This window comes from Staurois parvus, unplaced genomic scaffold (genome assembly GCF_062004578.1).
Source record: "Staurois parvus isolate SC_StPar_1 unplaced genomic scaffold, SC_StPar_1.0 ptg000132l, whole genome shotgun sequence".
Taxonomy (NCBI): Eukaryota; Metazoa; Chordata; class Amphibia; order Anura; family Ranidae; genus Staurois; species Staurois parvus.
The window spans coordinates 7508787-7523213 of record NW_028317928.1 but is presented as its reverse complement, the minus strand read 5'-3'; the positions used below and the strand labels follow the sequence as shown (position 1 = coordinate 7523213).

At 41.4% G+C, this 14427-nt stretch overlaps 1 protein-coding gene across 1 annotated transcript in view; it reads right to left on the bottom strand.

Moving 5' to 3' along the window:
* LOC149466272 (uncharacterized) overlaps window positions 1-14080 on the bottom strand; it is a 40673-nt gene extending 26593 nt beyond the window's left edge. Inside the window, exons 1-6 of the mRNA XM_089672724.1 lie at window positions 13966-14080; window positions 8384-8502; window positions 8177-8274; window positions 4179-4290; window positions 2767-2864; window positions 1059-1170 (exon numbers count right to left, since the gene is read on the bottom strand). Of these exons, the coding sequence (XP_089528850.1) occupies window positions 1059-1170; window positions 2767-2864; window positions 4179-4290; window positions 8177-8274; window positions 8384-8501 (538 nt within the window). The 5' untranslated portion in view covers window position 8502; window positions 13966-14080. The remainder of the gene's footprint in view (window positions 1-1058; window positions 1171-2766; window positions 2865-4178; window positions 4291-8176; window positions 8275-8383; window positions 8503-13965) is intronic.
* Between the last annotated feature and the right edge of the window lie 347 nt (window positions 14081-14427).

Sequence of the window (14427 nt, the reverse complement as noted above, 5' to 3'; positions counted from 1 at the left end):
TTTTTTTGCGGTTTCCTACCGCTTTAAGCAGTAGTAAATGCCGAAAAAAAAAAAAAGGGCAGCCCTATAGCAAGATAATATAATGTGCTAGGGTGCATCGCCCTCCAGCGGCGTGACATTGACAGGGTTTCCATCTTCATCCAGACTTCCATCCAAGTCCGCTTGAACGGCCGTGCCGCGATGACGTCACTCCCGAGCATCACTCCACGGGTCACAGCCGATGACATGTCACTACACCGGCCTGTTGCCAGTGTCATGTGACCGCTGTGACCAATCACAGCAGATCAAATGTCCATTGTATACAATGGATGGCTTCCTGCCATGCCATCCATTGCATACAATTATGTTGTTAGCTGTGACTGGTCAAGGCAGTCACATGATACAGACAGGGCCAATCACAGCCCATCTGCATCATGTGATCACAGCTAATCACAACAAAAGACTGAATGAATCAGTTTCATTCAGTAACAATGATTGCAAATATCAATGAAATATATTGGTATTAACAATCATAATGTGTTAAAAATAAATAAATAAAAATCCTGATCACTTGCCCAGAGTAGTTCAATGTTACTATGGTAACATTGCACTGCTTTGGTCACAGTGTGCTGAAAAATAAAATAGTAAAAAAAAAAAAAAATACAAATTCAATTATTATAAATGTAGCAGAAAACATTTTGACCTAAATTTATGAAATGTTATTTATTTGGAAAATTTTATAACAGAAAGTTTTCAGTTTTTTTTGTTTTATTTAGCAAAAAATAAAAAACTCAGCGGTGATTAAATACCACCAAAAGAAAGCTCTATTTGTGTGAAAAAAATTATAAAATTTCATGCGGGTGAAGTGTTGCATGACCGCGCAATTGTCATTCAAAGTGCGACAGCGCTGAAAGCTGAAAATTTGGCCTGGGCAGGAAGGGGGTAGAAGTGCCCGGTATTGAAGTGGTCAATGACATGAGCATATCCTGATCTCCAGCTCTACATGCTCCCTTACTGGAAAAAAAATAAAATATTAAAATCGAAGGTCAATTTTCTAGGCTTTAGTGTTTATTACCCACCTGTGCCGATCTCAGGAGGAATTTCCTCCTCCATACAAGCCTCGTCTCCCATCCCGTACATGTCTTCCGCTTCCTCTTTCACTTTCACTTTAATATAAATCAGATTTTCATTCTGGATTAACAGATAACACACAAAAAAAAAATTCAATAACAGAAAATAATAAAAAAAAATAATTCAATAACAGCAACGTAAAACGGAGTGCCACACAAAAGTGGAAGCTCCACTTATCTGCCTCCTGCCCCCACTCTGCTGCTACATGTGGCACTTTTTTTTTTGGGGGGGGGGGCGGGTACTCGGTTTCCACTGTGGCGAACTGAGCCGGACGTTACACCCCCCGTAACCCTCTGGCAAACTCAATAGGTCCCAAAGGACTGTGGCCCATTCAGTGCACTCCGCGTATGCACAGAAGGAAAGGATCAGTGTAAAAGTGTCCTAAGACACCGTTCACACCTGAAGCTCGAAGCTCCAAAACGCTCGGGGGGGGGGGGGGGGGGGGCAATCAATATAACTCACATTTCCACTCCAAGTCGCCTGAAGCTCAAAAAAGTTTTGCATCTACTTTTGGAGCTCATATCGGGCAGATTTGCACGCTTTTAGCATGTTTTTTTCTCATTGGAAAGAATAGAAACGCTCAATTGGTGCTTTTTTGAGTGCTTTCGCACATTTTCTGCTCGAATGAAAATATATTTAAAAAAAAAAAAAAATTGTAATAATGTATGAATAAATAAATGTAAAATAAATACACATATAAATAAAAAAATCATGATAAATAAAAATGAACCCTTATCCATAAAAAAAGGAATTCATTATTATTATTATTATTATTATTATTAATAATAATAATAATATGATTGTTGTTATTATTATTTTATAACTTTTTTAAGTTTTAGGGGGTCAAGGTTTTCAGCAAGTTATTATTAATTTATTATTACAAGTATTTATTTATGATTATTTTTATTTATTTGTGTATTTATTTTACATTTAACAATTTATTATCATCATCAGTGTATTTTTTTGTTCGGGTTTAGGTGTATATTATTATTAAGAATTATAATAATAATAATAATTTGTTTAATATATTTTTAAGGGTTGGGGGTTAAGGTTAGGGGTTAATTCTTATTTAATATTACATAGTGTTTGTTTATTTTTATTTACTTGTGTATTTATTTAACATTTATTTATTCATTTTTTAAATTGTCATCACCCGAACAAAAAATAATAAATAATAATAAAATAATAAATTATGATTATTAGTAATAATAATAATAATAATAAAATAAATAAAAGCTGATGGAAAAGCTGAAACAGAAAGACCTAGCAACAAATGATGCAACAGATGATATTTTTCTCTATTGGCTAATAAAAAGACGCCTAAAAAGCTCAAAAACTGCAAACATTTTTGTATGAAAACCCGCAATAATGCAATTAAATATGTGCGAAAAACGCTACGCTCAGATTTGAATGGAGCCTAGGGGTTATTGTTGCGGGACCTTTTGTGCTGAGCTTACCCAGGAGACAGCAGTGAGGCACCGTGACAGTGCCAGCTGACTCTTTGTTTTTTTTTGGTTTTACTCAGCAGCGTGGGGATGGCTTTAAAGGCCATGTTTGCTTTGTGGCTACGGCAATTATGACTCGGCCTACAAAGTTCGACCCTTCCCACTGAGGTCAATAGGAGAACGCTGCAACTGAGAGCCAAATGCTCGGTACCTGATCCTCCTGAGGGATCTCCTGATGTTCCTGTGTGGAGTCCTGGGAATACAGAGGACGGGGACATCTCTCTGGTGGGTTCCCAATACTGGATCCATCTGTAGGAAAGAGGAAATTGTTATAGGGACTGAACAAGGAGAATCTGGGACTCTTCTCTGGATTTAGGGCCGGTTCACACTATAGAAAAGCAGTCCAGATGCCTTCCGGATGCATTTTTTCCCCTCTTTTTTTTCAATTTAACCACTTCAAGTCCAGACACGTTCACCCCCTTCCAGTCCAGGCCAAATTTTCAGCTCTATCACACTTTGAATGACAATTGCGCAGTCATGCAACACTGTACCCATATGAATTGTTTAGCATCTTCTTGAGACAGATAAAACTTTATTTTGGTGGTATTTATTCACCACTGGGATTTTTTTTTTTTCCTATATAACTGAAAAAGTCCAAAAATTTTGAAAAAAAACCCTGTTTTTCTTATAACATTTTGCAAATAAATAATCTTTCTTCATAAATCCTGCCCAAAATGTATTCATCTATCTTTTTAGTAAAAAAAAAAAAAAATAACCCAAATTAGTTTATAACTAAAAATTATAATTTTTCTAAATTTTTTTTACATTTTTATTTAATTTTTTCTATTGTTATTTTTATTTTATTTTTTTTTAAACACACTGTCACCCTAGTAGTACAGTGTCACCATAGTGACAATATACTACTTGTGGGTTTTTTTTTTTTTTTTTTTACACCGTTTGCTTTTACACCCATAAAGGCTGTAAAAGCAATCATTTCTCCTTCTCTCTGGCTGCATTCCTGCAGCCATTGAGAAATACTGTGTGAGCTGTCACATGGTACAAGGCTGTTGTGAATAGCCCTGTACCATGTGACCTCGGCTGATCATTCACAGATTTCACACGTAGTAAGCAATGATGTCAGAAGTGAAATCTTGCTTACTACTATTCATGTGATCACTGATTGGCCAATCGGTGATCACATGATCGTGAGCTCACACAGAGGTCCCATACAGCGATCGGTGTTCCTCCGGACACAGTGGGCACAGGATCGCGGTGCCGCGCACTTCCAGGGAGCGTGTACAGGCTGTAAATATGGGCGCCGTTTATGAATGGCAACCCACCCCTGCACTGCCACCGTCTGGCCGTTTATGTACATGGGCCGGACACAAAGTGGTTCCAGTGCATTTTTGGTGCGTTTTACCGCATTCCAGTACAGTTCTGTGCAGGAAAAATGCTGCCTGCTCTACTTTTTTTTCTGCAACTGGAACACACTGGAACTGCAAGCGCTGGTGTGAACTATGACACTGACCACCATAGAACCTACTTTCTGTGCGTCTTGGATGCAGAAAAAAAGCGCACTGAAATGCCTGTCGTGTGAACTGGCCCTGAGCATTTATTCCTCACCTGTGCTGATCTCTGGAGGGATCTCCTCCTCCTTCCATCGATCATCGCTCTCCTTATACATTTCTTCTGCTTCCTGTTTGACTTCAACTTTCACCTTCATCAGACGTTCACCCTGAAGACACGTAATAATATGACAGGTTCACTTGTATTCAATCAGGAAATTGTGGCATATCGCAGACTACATTGTTGCGATCCTATAGATCACAATAGATCCACTGGATTACTTACAGCGGAATTCAACCCAAAACCAAAAGCTCTTTAACTGCTTCCATACTGGACACTTTCACCCCCTTCCTGTCCAGGCCAATTTTCAGCTTTCAGCGCTCTCACACTTTGAATGGCAATTGCGCGGTTATGCAACACTGTACCCAAACTAAAATTTATCATTTTGTTCACACAACTAGAGCTTTCTTTTTTTTTATTGCTAAATTAACAAAAAAAGACAGAAAATTGTGAAAAATAAAAAAAACATGTTTTTCTTTGTTTCTACTATAAACATTTGCAAATAAATAATTGTTCTTCATAAATTTAGGCCAAAATGTACTCTACTACATGTGTTTGGTGAAAATAACCCAAATCAGTGTTTATGATTTAGTCTGTAGGGAAGTTATAGAGTTCACAAACTATGGGAGATATCTGAAAATTGATCAATCCTGAAATACTGACGGCCAATCTAATTGCTTGAGGTCCAAAAATGTCAGGACAGTACAGATATCCCCCAAATGTCAGGACAGTACAGATATCCCCCAAATGTAAGGACAGGAGAGATATCCCCCAAATGTCAGGACAGTACAGATATCCCCCAAATGTAAGGACAGGACAGATATCCCCCAAATGTAAGGACAGTACAGATATCCCCCAAAAGGACAGGACAGATATCCCCCAAATGTCAGAACAGTACAGATATCCTCCAAATGTCAGGACAGTACAGATATCCCCCAAATGTCAGAATAGTACAGATATCCCCCAAATGTCAGGACAGTACAGATATCCCCCAAATGTCAGAATAGTACAGATATCCCCCAAATGTCAGGACAGTACAGATATCCCCCAAATGTCAGGACAGTACAAATATCCCCCAAATGTCAGAACAGGACAGATATCCCCCAAATGTCAGAACAGTACAGATATCCCCCAAATGACCCCTTTTTGCAAACTAGACAGTCTGACGTATTTCATAATAGGCAAGGCGAGTTTTTTGAAGTTGTAATTTTTTTGTCATCATTTTTCGGAAAATGAAGAAATTAAAAAAATAATTTTCACAATTTTTTTTTTTTTTTTTTTACATACTGTCACCAGTGCAGTACAGCATCAGCATGGTGTGGTGGTGATCAGGGACACTGACCGGTGACAGTACGAAAAAAAAAAATTATAATTTTTTTTCAATTTTGTTTATTATTATTGTTTTAGTTTTTATTACATTTTTCTCTTTTTTTAAGATTTGTTTTTCATATTTCACTATGACCAAAGTAGTACAATGTTACCATAGTAACATTGTACTACTTTGAGGAAGTGATCAGTATTTTTTTTTTTAACACAATTTGATTGCTTATAGCAAAGAATTTATTTGCTATAAGCAAGCATTTAACTGAATGACATCGATTCATTCAGCTTTTTTTTGTTGTGATTAGCTGTGATTGGCCATGGCTAATCACATGACACAGATGGGCTGTGATTGGCCCAGCCTGTGCATGTGATCGCTGTGACCATTCACAGCTAGACACACTTGTATACAATGGATGGCATGAAAGGAAGGCATCCATTGTATACAACTGATTGGTCACAGTAGGTCACATGGTACTGGCAACAGGGCGATACACAGATCTGTCATCGGCCGTGTCTGAGGTACACAGCCGATGACAGATCTCGCCACAGAGCGGCCCTGCGGGCGCATGCAGAGCGCGATCCAGGAAGCACGTCATATGATGCCCTCCCAGAGGAACGAGAGGCTTGCCCGGCTGTCATTAGACCACAGGCCAGGCAGCAAGTGGTTTAAGTGGAGTTCCACCCAAAAGTGGAAGCCTCCCTCCTTCCACTGCCACATTTGGCACCTTTTGGGTGGGTGCAGGGAGCAGGTACCTGGTTTTGACAAGTACCCACTCCCACTTTCAGCTGAGTTCACCGCGGCGAACTGAGCCGGAGGTTCGGCACTTCCAAGGTCACTTCCAAGGACACTTCCAAGGTCCCAAAGGACTGCAGCCCATTCACAAAGTGCAGCCCGCTTCGCACATGTGCAGTAGGAAACTGGCAGTGAAGCCGCAAGGCTTCACCGCCGCTTTCCCTTAGTCAAGATGGCGGCAGCAGCACCCGACAGCCGACTGAAGAATCGGCTTGGGGTGAGGACACCGCCGGATGCCTGGACAGGTAAGTGCCGGAACTCCACTTTAACCACTTCACCTCTGGGCCTTTTTCTGACATTTTTGTTGTTGTAAAAATCAATATTTTTTTCTAGAAAATTAGTTAGAACCCCCAAACATTGTATAATTTTTTTTAAAGCAGAGGCCCCAGAGAATAAAATGGTGGGTTTTGCAATTTTTTTTATATCACGCGGTATTTGAGCAGCAATTATTCAAATGCAATTTTTTAGGAAAAAATACAAAAATGCAAAAAAAAAAAACCCAAACTACATTACCCAATTTTTTTGGTAAAATAGAAGGCCAAGTTCACACCTATGCAGTTACGTTTCTGATACATTTCTGCAGTGCGTTTTACAGTGTGTTTTGTGCACATGCATTTCTGATGCGTTGTTTTTTTTTTTTAAACTGCAAAATACATCAAAAACGTGCCAAAAATGCAATACATGCTTCTCTGCAGCGTTTCCATTGAAGTCTATAGAACCAAAACCGCAACTTTTTGCATTTAAAAAAGTACCTGACCCTTTCCATAAAACACACCGGGTGAAAAAAATGTGAACCTGTCCCATAGGAAATCATTGTACTGTACTGCAAAACGCTGGCAAAAATGCTTGGATGTGAACCTAGGGTAAAAGATAACGTTATGCCAGGTAAATAGATACCAAACATGTCGCACTTTAAAATTGCGCATGCCCGTGCAAAGGCACCAAACAAGGTAAATCTTACTATCCATAGGCAACGCTTTACAGGTTACCACTTTAGATTTACAGAGATCTAGTGCTGAAATTACTGCCGTACGTGGTTTGTCTTTTGATCCTCACATGTGCTCTGTTTGCATGCATGCTGGACCGATGCATGCATTTGCTTTTGTGCAAAAGCACCGGGGGGGGCAAGGGGCACTTTATTTTTATTTTTTTAATTATTTTTTTTTTTTTTAAAAATTGTTAAAAAAAAAATACTAATTATTAATTTATTTAAAAAAATATTTGTATAAATTTTTTTTTACATTTCTACTGTGTTTTTAAACACAGTTTAACACAGGGACGATCGCTGTTTGCGTGCGTTCCGGGACCGACAGATGCGTTCGCCTTTGTGCACAAGAACCGGGGGCACTTTAATTTTTTTTAAATAATTTATTTTTTTTCTAAAATTACTTTTTTTTTTTTTTACACTGTGCTTTTTAAATTTTCCGTTGTGATAGCAATAGACACGTGAAAGGTACTTTTTATGGAGGGATCTGGGCTCTAAAAGACCCCAAATTTCTCCTCTGCATTTAAAAGCATTAAACACCAAGACTGATGCTTTTGAATGCTTTCAATTTTTTTTTTTTTTTTTTTAAATGGCGCCGTTTAGTGCTGAGTAAAGCAGAAGTGTTGTCAGGTCATCACCTTCGGGTTACTATAGCGGACAACCGATCAAAGCTGATCCTGGCTTTGTTCAGCTGTCTGGTCCCTTGGGTCTCCTGGTGGGACAGAAGAACCGTGAAAGGCGACGGGGATGGAGGGGTGTTAATGTCCCCTCCTGCTGCTTGTAAAAGCAATCCAACTGCTAGTTAGCCGCTCTGTTTGCTTTTACAAGAGAGCCTACTGCCCCCTCTAAAAATGTGATGCCTGCAGCTATGTCAAAACCCATAATGTGGTTTACCTGATCCTCCTGAGGGATCTCCTGATGCTCCTGTGTGGAGTCCCGGGAATACAGAGGACGGGGACATCTCTCTGGTGGGTTCCCATTACTGGGTCCATCTGTAGGAAACACACACACTGACTGAATACATTGTTTCTATGTCTGTATATCAGAGGATGTGTGCATCTTGGTGGATCCTCAATACAAGAAATTAAAGTCTCCTCTTACCTGGTGATGTGAGGGGTGGCTGGTTCTCCATCATGACGTCCTTGTAGAGATCCTTGTGTCCTTCTATATACTCCCACTCCTCTGTACATCCAGAGCCATACTGTTTTGTAACGCTCATGCTGTAATGAACAAAACGAAAAAAAAAGTTGTAAAACAAAAAACTGAGAACAAAAGTCAAATTTCGACCCATGTATGGCCGGCATAAGTCCTCATGCACATGGGATGTTTTTACAGAGGCTGTTTTTGGCTTTTGACAGTTTTTTTCTACAGCCAGTAAACCCCCCAGCATGTTATCCTATGTGTCCATACACACATACAGTGAAGGAAATGTGTATTTGCTCCCCTGCTGATTTTGAATGTTTGCCCACTCAGAAAGAAATGATCGGTCTACAAATCGAATGTTCGGTGTATTGTAACACTGAGAGACAGGATAGCAACACAAAATTCAGCAGAAATGCATGTCTAACAAATGATGCACTGATCTGCATGTTCATGAGGGAAATAAGTATTTGATCCCCTTCACAAAACATGACTTACAGTTGCAAGAAAAAGTATGTGAACCCCTTGGGATTACGTGGAGTTTTGCATGAATTGGGCATAAAATGTGCTCTGAACGTCATCTAAGTCACAACAATAGAAGAACACAGTCTGCTGAACATAATACTACACAAACATTAGATGTTGCCATAGTTTAATTGCACTTAACATGTAAACATTCACAGTGCAGGGAGGAAAAAGTATGTGAGGCCCTAGCTTAATGACTTCTCCCAGAGCTAATTGGAGCCAGGAGTGAGCCAACCTTGACTCAAAACAGTGTGATATTGGATTTGTTGCTGACAGCTGTCCTGCCCTTAAAAAACACACACCTGTTTTGGGTTTACTGGTTTCAAGAAGCACTGTCTGATGTGAACCGTACCTCGCAGAAAAGAGCTCTCAGAAGACCTACGATCAAGAATTGTTGACTTGCATGAAGCTGTAAAGGGTTACAAAAGTATCTCCAAAAGCCTTGATGTTCATGTGTCCACTGTAAGACAGACTGTCTACAAATGGAGAAAGTTTAGCACTGTTGCTACTCTCCCTAGGCGTTGTCGTCCTGTAAAAATGACTGCAAGAGCACAGAGCAGAATGCTGCATGAGGTAAAGAAGAATCCCAGAGTGTCAGCTAAAGACCTACAGAAATCTTTGGCACATGCTAACATTTTTGTTGACACATCTAAAATAAGGAAAACATTAAACAAGAATGGAGTACATGGGAGGACACCACGGAGGAAGCCATTGCTGCAACTACAGGAAACGTTTGGTTGAGGTTATTGCTGCAAAAGGAGGGTCAACCAGTTATTAAGTCCAAAGGTTCACATACTTTTTCCTCCCTGCACTGTGAATGTTTACATGTTATGTGCAATTAAACCATGGCAACATCTAATGTTTGTGTAGTATTATGTTCAGCAGACTGTGTTCTTCTATTGTGACTTAGATGACGTTCAGAGCACATTTTATGCCCAATTCATGCAAAACTCCACGGAATCCCAAGGGGTTCACATACTTTTTCTTGCAACTGTAGTACTTGGTGGCAAATCCCTTGTTGGCAATCGCAGAGGTCAGATGTTTCCTGTAGTTGGCCACCAGGTTTGCACACATCTCAGGAGGGATTTTGGCCCACTCCTCTTGGCAGATCCTCTCCAAGTCACTAAGGTTTGGTGGCTGACGTTTGGCAACTCGAACTTTCAGCTCCCTCCATAGATTTTCAATCGGATTAATGTCTGGAGACTGGCTAGGCCACTCCAGGACCTTAATGTGTTTCTTCTTTAGCCACTCCTTTGTTGCCTTGGGCATGTGTTTCGGGTCTTTGTCATGCTGGAACACCCATTCATGACCTATTTTCAATGCCCTGGCTGAGGGAAGAAGGTTCTCACCCAAGATTTGACGGTACATTGCCCCGTCCATTGTCCTTTTGATGCTGTGCAGTTGTCCTGCCCCCTTAGCAGAAAAACACCCCCAAAGCAGAATGTTTCCACCACCATGTTGGACAGTTGGGATGGTGTTCTTGGGGTCATAGGCAGCATTCCTCCTCCTGCAAACACGGCGAGTTGAGTTGATGCCAAAGAGCTCGATTTTGGTCTCATCTGACCACAACACTTGCAACCAGTCCTCCTCTGCATCATTCAGATGTTCAGTGGCAAACTTCAGATGGGCCTGGACATGTGCTTTCTTGAGCAGAGGGACCTTGTGGGCACTGCAGGATTTCAATCCTTGTTGGCGTAGTGTGTTACCAATTGTTTTCTTGGTGACTGTGGTCCCAGCTGCCTGGAGATCATTGACAAGATCCTCACGTGTAGTTCTGGGATGATTCCTGACTGTTCTCATTATCAATGACACTCCACGAGGTGAGATCTTGCACGGTGCACCAGACCTAGAGAGACTAACAGTTGTTTTGTTTTTCTTCCATTTGTGAGTGATTGCACCAACTGTTGTCGGCTTCTCACCAAGCTGCTTGGTGATAGTTTGGTAGCCCAGTCCAGCCTTGTGTAGGTCTACAATCTTGTCCCTGACATCCTTGGACAGCTCTTTGGTCTTTGCCATGGTGGAGAGTTTGGAATCTGATTGTTTGATTGCTCCTGTGGACAGGTGTCTTTTATACAGGTAACAAAATGAGATTAGCAGCACTCCCTTTAAGAGACTGCTTCTAATCTCATCTTGTTACCTGTATGAAAGACACCTGGTAGCCAGAAATCCTGCTGAATGATAGGGGATCAAATACTTATTTCCCCTCATGAACATGCAAATCAGTCATCATTTGTTAGACATGCATTTCTGCTGAATTTTTTGTTGTTATTCTGTCTCTCAGTGTTACAATACACCGAACATTCGATTCTTAGACCGATCATTTCTTTGTCAGTGGGCAAACATTCAACAACAGCAGGGGATCAATACGCATTTCCTTCACTGTAGACTGTAATCAACGTTTTTTGGCTGGAAAAAAACCCCCAAAACTAGTGGAGTTTTTTAGCTGTAAAAACGCTCTAACGCTGAATAAAATGCAGAAAAACTCTGCAAACCGGCACTTTGGGACTTTTCTTGACCACAAAAGTTTTTTTTTGGGTAAAAAAATGCTAAAACCGCAAAAGTGGAAAACCGTGGGAAAACGCAACTAAATGCTAAAAAAAGCTGAAAAACTCTAGTTTTTAATGTGACTTTACACAGCGAGCATCTCCAAAATGCCCCATGTGCGTGGAGCCTACCAATGCAGGTTCACAATAACACACACATACAGTCCACACTTGGGAGCTTTAAATTTTATTTGTCCGTATTTTATATTGTCTATAAAGCTGGCCATACAATCTGATGGTACAATCTCTGTAGAATCGATTTTTTTTTTTTTTACCAAAACTTTATTAGTATGCGATGCCTACAAGCACATTATGATCTTAAATTTCAGGGAGAATTTTTTTTTTTTTTGTGGTTTACTACCTCTTTATTGGTATACTTGTACATAGGGGAGCAGGATTTTAGAGGAAAAAAAAAAGTGAACTTAGCTTTTAATTGAGGGCACGTGAGACAAGAGGTCTTACCCCGGCCTATCAGTGCCGTATATCATTGCCTATCAGTGCTGTATACCATTGCAAATCAGTGTCACCTATCAGTGTCCATCAGTGCCGTATACCATTGCCCATCAGTGCCGTATATCATTGCCCATCAGTGCTGTATATCAGTGCCCATCAGTGCCATATATCAGTGGAGCCTATCAGTGCCCACCACTGCTGTATATCATTGCCCATTAGTGCCGCCTATCAGTGCCCTATATCATTGTCCATTAGTTCCACCTATCATTGCCCATCAGTGCCACATACCAGTACAGCCTTATCAGTGCAGCCTACCAATGCTATATATCATTGCCCATCCGTGCCATATATCATTGCCCATCAGTGGAGCCTATCAGTGGAGCCTATCAGTGCCGTATACCATTTCCCATCAGTGCTGTATATCATTGCACATTAGTGCTGTCTATCAGTGCCCATCAGTTGAGCCTATCAGTGCCATATATCATTACCCATTAGTGCCGCCTATCAGTGCCCATTAGTGCTGCCTATCAGTGCCGTATATCAGTGGAGCCTATCAGTGCCCATCACTGCTGTATATCATTGCCCATTAGTGCCGCCTATCAGTGCCCATCAGTACTGTATATCATTGCACATTAATGCTGCCTATCAGTGCCGTATATCACTGCCCATTGGTGCTCCCTATCACTGCCGCATATCATTGCCCATTAGTGCCGCCTATCAGTGCTGAACATCATTGCCCATTAGTGCTGTATATCACTGCCCATTAGTGCCGCCTATCAATACCGTATATCATTGCCCATTAGTGTCGCCTATCAGTGCCGTATATCATTGCCCATTAGTGTCGCCTATCAGTGCCATATATCATTGCCCATTAGTGCCGCCTATCAGTGCCATATATCATTGCCGCCTATCAGTACCGTATATCATTGCCCATTAGTGCCACCTATCAGTGCCGTATATCATTGCCCATTAGTGCCGTATATCATTGCCCATTAGTGCCACCTATCAGTGCCGTATATCATTGCCCATCAGTACCGTATATCATTGCCCATTACTGCCGCCTATCAGTGCCATATATCATTGCCCATTAGTGCCGCCTATCAGTACCGTATATCATTGCCTATTAGTGCCGTATATCACTGCTGTATATTATTGCCCATCAGTGCCATATATCAGTGGAGCCTATCAGTGCCGTATACCATTGCACATTAGTGCCGCCCATCAGTGCCCATCAGTGAATTAGAAAAATTACATATTTACAAAATCTTATAACAGAAACTAAGGAAAACTTTTTATTTCAAAATTTTCACCCTTTTTAATTTGTTTAGCAAAAAATAACCCCCCCCCCCCAGAGGTGACTAAAAAACACCAAAAGAAAGCTCTGTCTCAAAAAATGTATGAAAATATCATATGAGTAAAGTGTTGCATGACCGTACGATTGCCAATCAAAGTGTGACAACGCTGAAAGCTGAACATTGTCCTGGGCAAGAAGGGGGGGGGGGTGCCCAGCAGGCGAGGGGTGGACTAGTCTATTATCTGATTGCACGGTTGGTAAACCCGCTGTGCGGACATTGTGAAACCTACAAAATTGGAGCCCCCACTATTTTACTCTCCAGGGTCTCCGATCTCAGAACAATCTCTCATGTTTCGGGGGGGGGGGGGTAAACCAATCTTCAGGCCTAAAGTCATATATTAAACATGTGCACAAGCAACGCATAAAGCGGCTCTGGCTGCAATCTGAACACACGGAGCCGGCTGACCTGACTTTTCACGAATACAGGTCGATAACACTTACAGGTCTGGTCCCTCCCCCTGCAGCCTGTGATTGGACAGCAGACTGATGAGCTCATCTCTCTGTGCTGCTTGTGGCTTTGTAGAGAATACACCCCCCCCCCCCAGTGCCATGGTCCCCCCATCCAGGAAAATAAGGATGTGTGAAGGTGACATGACCACCCCCCCCTTGCAGGCCACACACAGTACTGGGACCCCCTTCTCTCATCATAACAACATTATTATTATTACCTCCTCCGCACCGGGCACACACTCTCCAGCCTCACACCCGTCAGCAGCTGCTAGACAGAGAAGAACAAAAAAAAATTAGTAACATTGGTCTCCTCACATTGAGCTACAACAAAATGGCCGCCGACCTCCTACAAGTCAGCCTGTGATTCTGTGAGCGCCTGCGCGTCGCCATAACAACGAAGGAAGATGCGGCTGATTCGTCTCTCCCGCTGGCCTGTGATGCTATAAGATGCGACGCTAGAGGGCGAACTCACATTTTCTTCGGAAGCGGACATTTTTTGTAGCCTCCGTTATACGTGAGAGCAGATAGTTTTAAAACCCTTACTATTTATTGATTCGGTTCCATACCTGTGGAGGACGGAGAATGTTTCTGGGTCCTATTTCGCATTCCGATACTAGGTAACGCGACTGCCGCTGCATGGTTGCTGTGGTGACGCGCACGCGCAGAGTCGAGTTGATGTG